The 7,501-nt window shown below is 39.6% G+C and overlaps 1 protein-coding gene across 1 annotated transcript; it reads left to right on the forward strand.

Moving 5' to 3' along the window:
* The first annotated feature begins 4,146 nt into the window (after positions 1-4,146).
* LOC132108163 (mRNA decay activator protein ZFP36L1-like) lies at positions 4,147-6,675 on the forward strand. Its single transcript, XM_059514754.1, has 2 exons — positions 4,147-4,299; positions 5,139-6,675. Exons 1-2 carry the CDS (start codon positions 4,246-4,248, stop codon positions 6,276-6,278), a joined length of 1,194 nt encoding a protein of 397 aa, XP_059370737.1. The 5' UTR covers positions 4,147-4,245; the 3' UTR covers positions 6,279-6,675.
* The last annotated feature ends 826 nt before the right edge of the window (positions 6,676-7,501 follow it).

A 7,501-nucleotide genomic window follows, 5' to 3' on the forward strand; every position in this document is an offset into this window, starting at 1 on the left:
TATAGGAATGCAATTGTAGGGCATCCGAATGTCTGCAGTGGAGATTAAACATATAACAATACAAATAATTAGAAGTCATAAAAGGCATGAATCATATGTTCAGCCTTTCATTTTTAGCTACACAGGAGTGTATAAGACCATTGAACGCTCTTTTGTCCCTCACGCCCGTGTGCGTTTCCCATGCATTTACCGCATTTGCATGAGAACAGCCCTGAGAGGCGGGTGTGAAATATTCTTTTCATGCTCCGCTAAAGGATGGAGATCCCTGTCAAGGCAAAGCTATCTTGTTGTGGCTTTGGTTTGTTTCGAGACCGCTGGAATCCATGAGCTGAGGTTTTATGTCATGTAATGGCTTCCCATTTGCAAGGTTGGGCCTCTGCAGCTGCAGAGCCCATTACAAGTGATTGACATCATTCTTGGGACGTTTACAGGTCATTTGCAATGGCATGTGGTGCACGGTAATGGATTAAGGTCATATGAAAGCACACTTGTTGGGTTCCTGGACTTCATTTGGGAGATTTTGAATTGAAATTGAATTGAATTTATTTTTTTCAGTTGAATTGCTGTTCATTTGTTCATAAAAAAATGTGAGGGAGTCAATGAAATTCCATGATACACAAAAAAAAATCTTGTTTTAAACAAACTTAGAAATGTACTTTTTATTCATTATGGTTTCATATATTTTATGTGTATTTTTTTTTTTTTACAAATATTAATTTATAAGTTGTTGTGTTTTGCAAAGTTACGCCACATGACATTTTACAATCTGAACATTGCCGTCTGTTGGATTTGCAGGACAGTTTTAAAACATTTAAAATGAATAGGACAAATCCCATAGTGATGGTAAAGCTGAATTTTCAGCATCATAACCCCAGTCCTCAGTGTCACATGATCTTTAAGAAATCATTCTAATATGCTCATTTGTTCCTCAAGAAACATTTCTCATTATTACCAATGTTGAAAACAGTTATGTGCTTAACATTGTTGTGGAAGCCATGATACATTTTCTAATTCAGGATTATTTAGTGAATAGAAAGCTCAAAAGAACAGCTTTCATTTGTAAAACTGCAAATGTCTCTAATGCATCCTTACTGAATAAAATATAAATTTCTCCCAAAAAGAAAGAAACTACTGAAATGTTGTGTGGTTAGTTGAATAACTTCCCTTCTGGTCATCTGGGATGAGTGAAGCAAAAGCTGGGTGTGTCTTTTCGGTGATGTTCCTTTTTGCCCCCTGACACTGTTGTGATTAAGGATTAAACCAGAGAGGGTCTTCAGCCATTTCTCCCCTTTCCCCTAAACAATCACCCCTCCCTGCCCCCACCTCCTTCTTTTACCACTCCCTCGTTCCCCAGGGGGTTGGGGGAGGCTTTTTAGCCCAATAACTTTTTACTCATTATGTTCTAAAGTCTTTTGCTCATACCCCCACCCACCCAAAAGCGCCCTCTTCCCTAACCACACACCCTGCCTGACAACAACATCGCAGCAAACACTGAAAGCCCCTTAATGCTTCTTCCAAGTACTCACAACAAACTGACCAGATGTCTGTTTATCACACACTAATGACCCAAAGACAACAGGTTTAGTGTTCCAGACCGCCAGGTATTTAGATTTCAATCATCTGGGCCTCTAATGAGTAGCAAGGACTTCTGAAGTTTGACTTTTCCCATTCTTTACAAGTCTATTCTTAATTTATTCCCTCATTTCTCCTACTGAAGCATTACATCACTCTCTGTCTAAAGCGCTTGTTGTTTTTCCTTATTGGAACGGCAATGACGTCTCCGCTTCCTTGACCTCCTCTTATAAGTACGTTTCTAATTATAAGCTGGTCTTCCAGGAACTTTAACAATAGGTATTAGACAGAGTAGCCGTTTTGTTCGTTGTGAGGTAAAGTTACAGCTGCATGGATGGAAATTAGACTTAAGTCAGCTAGTTCACAAGAGCCCTTGTGGCTCAACAAGTCCTTCATAAGATGACATATTGGTTTGTTGAAACCTCCTCCCTTTGCATTTTGGTCTGCTTTTCATTAACAAAGGGGGAAATCTTATTAGTGCGGCTCAACATAGTGAGAGAGTAAAGTTACATTCACTAAAAAACCACCTTAAAATATGGAGAGCGGAAACTATTTAATTAAAGTTCGTTTTTAAAATGAAATGGTTTAATGGATTTCTTTTTTATCATGCTTAAAAATAAAGCTTCTTTAGGAACATAGATGGTTCCATGAAGAACCGTACATCCGTAGAATCTGGGGTTTTCACAGTGATGCCATTTAATGCATATTTTTGGTTCCAGAACCTTTCAGTGATCAGTTGGAAAAAAATATAGTTTCCTTAGAGTGAAGAACATTGTATTAATCCAAAGAACCTATTTCCAATAAAGGACACTTTTGTCCAATGGAAAGGTTTTATGCATGTTAAAGGTTCTTCATCATTGATGGAAAAAAAAGTGTATTTTTAAGAATGTGGAAAAAAAAAAATCTTAAATGTTCTGCACAGCAGAAAAAAAAAAAATCTTTCCACAACTATTAACTGAAAGGTTCTTTGAGGGACTTTTATTTTTAAGAGTGTTGGACTGATAATCATCATGAGCTGTGGTAACCAAATGTTAGTCGAGTTAGATGTCATATTGAATTTTACATGCATGAAAATAATGAGGGATAGCCTTACAGTCTTTACAATGGCGTGAGCTGTATGAAGGTCCTAGATCACGTAATTTTCACCAAATCACAACTTTCAAAACTGATATGGAGTTTTTGTCTATTGAACATTTTATTGAACAACAAACAGCACAATCCATTGAACACACTGAAATTCAAACTATAAATTAAATATGGCACTAAATATACCTGGCTCAATATCTGTTGATGAATACAGACCAATATGCATTGACCAATGAAGTCACCTTTTTTTGACTCAAGGATTAATTGCTAACCAGAAAAATAACTACATCGAGCCTTAGTTGCCGTCTGCACCGGCAGGTTTTCATATCGGTCTCCTCTCACAGTGGGATCAGCTGATCAGTGTCTGTGGTCACCAGCAAAGGAGATCTAAATTACTATAATGTCAACCTCTTCACCAGCGGGTGACACTTTCAACACCTTCGCTAGGTTGTATCAAAGCACCTCAGAGGGTCGTCGTCTCCAGGGTGGCATGATCGAACCTTGGGATGTTTTAGCACAGTCACATCAATAGCATCAAAAAACGTTTTCTTAAACTAATAGGTTTTTAAGATTAAAATAGTCACTGAGTGAGACTCAATGCATAGTAAAGAAAAATTAGCATACTGGTAAAAAGTTTGGAATAATTACGATTTAAATGTCTCATGCTCACCAAGTCATTAATTTGAAATACAGTAAAACTGAATATTGCGAAATATTATTGTAACTTAAAATAACTGTTTTCTATTTTAATATATTTTTAAAGGTAATTGATTTGTGATGACAACATTTCATTTTACAGCATCATTACTCTAGTATTCAGTACCAAATGATCCTTCAGAAATCATTCTAATGTGTTGATGCTCAGTTATGGTTTTGGTGAATAATTTTATCAGGATTCTTTGATGAATAGAAAGAAATATAAATGTCTTTACTGTCACTTTTGATCAATGTGCTCCTTGTAGAATAACATTATTAATTTCTTTTTTTCTTTCTTTCTAAAACAGTTTTCAACAACGAAATAAATTGCATTTAGAAATGTAAGAAAATAGAAAACTGTTATTTCAAAATGTAATAAAAGCTTATTTGACAATATTCCTGTTTTGATGTAGGCTACTTCACTTTTTAAATATATTAACGAGCGGACTAGCACATGTTCACCATAAGATACTGAATATGATAGCAGTGGAACTGGGTGATTTTTTTATTTATTATGTATGTATTTAATTATCTCCCAATTTTTTTTTTTTTTTTTTTTGGAGTTGAAACATTTAGGCCTTCTGTGATATGACTCGTTACAATACAATTCTGACGCAAGATAAATGCATATAGGCCGATAATATGTATGTGCTATGTTATGTAAAGAGTAGCCTACAAACCAAAACAAACAACTCGTTTGCTTGCTTTGTACAGTTGAGCGTGGAGTGGGCGGAGCAAGGAGGACGCGGAGGTGTGGCCGCCGCACAGCAGCCTTAAAAACACGTGTTGAGCAGAAAATTGTGGAGTTCAGAAAAAAAAAGAAAAAAATTACGAGGGAGTAGCGTGGGATCACGGAGGGATCGCCTAATAAAGTCTTCGTCACGCAGGACTATGCCATCCTACGCACTCAATCAGTTTATTGACCTGGATGATGTCCTGTGCAAGGTATATTTAGACTTGTGTAAATGAAAAACGATAGTGTGATTGTTTTGAGACCGATCACGTAGCGAAATGTGCACGAGACGTGATTTTAGTATGAATTTTGCAATGCATTTGATTGCATTTAGCAGGAAACGTGCAATGCCTAATTCTGAGGTTTTTTGGAAGGTTGACGATAACTGATCGAATCAATTGAACGACAGCTTGCTAGAAACGTACGTGGGCCACGAGTGAGCGCCTTTTTATTCGAATGAGACATTATCGTTATGTTGTGCTAGTTTTGCATGTATGGAGTTGCATGTATGGAACGGAAAGGCATGCAAGCACAATTGCTTGTGACATTGTTGAGATTTAGAGCGCAAATATTTTAACATTGTTTAGTTTTTTTAAACGTAAACAAGTTGATTGCCCGCGGTTTGCCAATGCAAAGTGCCCCCCCCCCCTCTTTTTTGCTTCGCATTTATTTAAATCTTCGGTGTGCATGTTAAGTGGACGCAAACTAAAGTTTCAGATTTGAAATCACGGTCTCTTTATTACTACACTCATTTACTTTTTGCGAATTGGTGTGTTCGACTCGTTTACGAATCGTTCTAATGGATCGACTCAATGGAACCGGTTGAAAAAAAATAATGGTAGCAAATACTGAACTGGTGAGTGAGTGCGTGTCATTTTTGTCAATCATTTTTGAACTGGTTCTTTGAATGATCAGATTTGCAAAAGTGAGTCTGACTCCTTTGGTTCTGTTTACATACTTTGCAGTAAAAGCATAAGTGCTGCTTTAAATCAAATTGCCAGACTCCGTGATCTGCTTCAAGATGTGTAACCCTTTCCTCCTTTTCTTGCAGCAAATTTTAAATCTTGATCTTCGAGAGCCAATGAAACCCTCACACGCGGCTGCTGTTGGATATAGGAAGCCTGACAGTCCCTGCACACTTTCTTCCACCAGTTCAGGACTTTCTATTGACAGCATTGAGAGCGGGACCATGAGCTCAAGCTACTGGGGCCCCCAGACAGTATCATCTCCGCCAAAGTGGACCAAGATGTCCTTTTGGTCCGAACGCTCCGTTAGCATGATGGAGGGCAGCACTGGAAGTCTGGGTTGGTCTTCTGCTGAACCCGGCCATTTACAGCAATCTTCAGTCAGGTCAGATGCCGTTTCCCTGTCTGGCTCCACGTCTTCGATTTCTGTGACCTCTTCGCGTTACAAGACCGAGCTGTGCCGCACGTTTGCCGAAAGAGGCATGTGCAAATACGGTGGCAAGTGTCAGTTCGCACACGGTCCCCAAGAGCTGCGAGACCTCAACCGTCACCCGAAATACAAGACCGAGCCCTGCCGCACTTTCCACTCCATCGGCTTCTGCCCCTACGGCATCCGCTGCCATTTCGTTCACAACGCCGAAGACGATCAAGAGCAATCCCGACCCCAGACCTCCCACCCCGCTGTCCAACGGCCTCCCCTCCTCAAGCAGAGCTTCAGCTTCGCCGGGTTTCCCACAACTCGCCAACCTCTAGAAACCCCACTAGCGCCTTCCACGTTCCTGCGCGCACCTACCGTTTCAACTCCGACATCGACTGCCATGTCCGACCTTCTCTCCCTGGCCTTCCCTGATATAGACCCAAACACCCTTCTGGACCAGGCCCGAGAGTCGCAGCCTCAATTTTTGCCCTCTCCTGACTCGGGCTACTCGCACTTGGGACTGACACCCACTTTGTCACCCACACAGCGCGCCCCTTTCCAGCCTGAGGCCTGCTTGCGACACAGTCCCACCGGCGGGGCTTCTCTAGGCCTCCGAAGCCTGTCCCACACCTCTCTCTCAGACCACGAGGGTGGCAGCTGCAGTTCGTCCAGCAGCATGAGTGGCTCAGAATCGTCTTTCGGGCCCGAAGCCAGCGGGCGCAGGCTTCCCATCTTCAGCCAGCTTTCGGTACCCGATGACAGCATCTACAACGAAGGCAGCAACTCCAGCACAAGCTTCTTCCTGTAGACTGTCGCTCCTCACAGGGACTGAACTGTATACTGTGGTATACCTACTGTATTATATGGCCGATACTTGACATTTTAGTTAAGCTCAGAGTGAAACATACTGTTTGAAGATAGTGAATGTTGAAATTATTCTTTAAGTGGGGTTTTCATGTGCTTTTAAGCGGAGCGGTTCTCCACGTTTTATTTTTTGACGACTGAAAAGACAAGTGGGGAAAATAATTAACTTGGAAAGTTCTGGCATTGAGATGTTGTTTGGTAATATATGAAGCTGTTAACTTTTAAGATGCATTTAGCAATCCGCTATTTACAAATGTATTGTACCGAAATAGCCAAAGAGAGGTTATGACAAGGTCTTTTTCAATATTTGAGAGATTCATTGTACTTCTTCTAACTAGAGACCAATATTTTTATTTTATTTTTCACAATTTGTATACTGCCAATATAAACTGACTGTTTCTGATGTTAGAATTGCATTTATTTGGTTGTGTTAGTCTGCAATATCGTTCTCCTAGCTCCTTTTTATTTATTAATTTTTATTTTGAGATCAGCGTTTGGTTTGTTCCCAGACCTACTTGCCTTAAGTTTCCGAGGATCTGTACGCAGGCCTCTGGAAGTGCACAGTTGGAGCTTTACTTGGAATGAGTTGCCTGTGTCATAGTTTTTGGTTGTGTAGCTGTTGTTGTGAGTTTAGGCAAATCAATTTATTACTGTATGAGCCTTTAGTGGCCTTGTGTTTGGTTTAGTTATTTTAGAGCTGGTTCAGATGCATCCCTTTTTGCATCTGATTGTCTGAAAGGCCCCGTTGGCTTTGTTACATGATGGAGAGTTTCAAGTAACTTAATTTTATTGTATTTATAGAAAACCTTTTTTTTCTTTTTTTTAAGTTTGCATTAAGTTTAATATATTGATTTCTTCTCCCTGCTGCCCCTCTCATTTTGTACTGAAAATAAACCCTGTTGTTGAACATTTACTCTTGGTGTTTCTCTTCAATGGTTTGTTCATCAAAAAACATTAGGGGTTGGTAAACGATGACAATTTTCACCTCATTCCAAAACCTGTAAGGTTGTGGAAGACAAAAGTATTTTGAAGTTTTTGTGCATTCAGTGAGTCAACTATTGGCCAAACTGATATTCAGACAAAAATACTTTTTCTGATGAAAGTCATAGAGGTTTGAGGCAACAGTCTGTTTATTTTGATTTTTCCAATTCCAATAAAACTAAATGC

Source organism: Carassius carassius, chromosome 28, assembly GCF_963082965.1.
Source record: "Carassius carassius chromosome 28, fCarCar2.1, whole genome shotgun sequence".
Lineage (NCBI taxonomy): Eukaryota > Metazoa > Chordata > Actinopteri > Cypriniformes > Cyprinidae > Carassius > Carassius carassius.

Bases quoted from the DNA above. Each gene is read 5' to 3' on its own strand.
- LOC132108163 (XM_059514754.1), top strand. From the start codon at position 4,246: ATGCCATCCTACGCACTCAATCAGTTTATTGACCTGGATGATGTCCTG. The intron at 4,300-5,138 runs GTATATTTAGAC...CTTTTCTTGCAG, and splicing joins TGGATGATGTCCTGTGCAAG to CAAATTTTAAATCTTGATCT.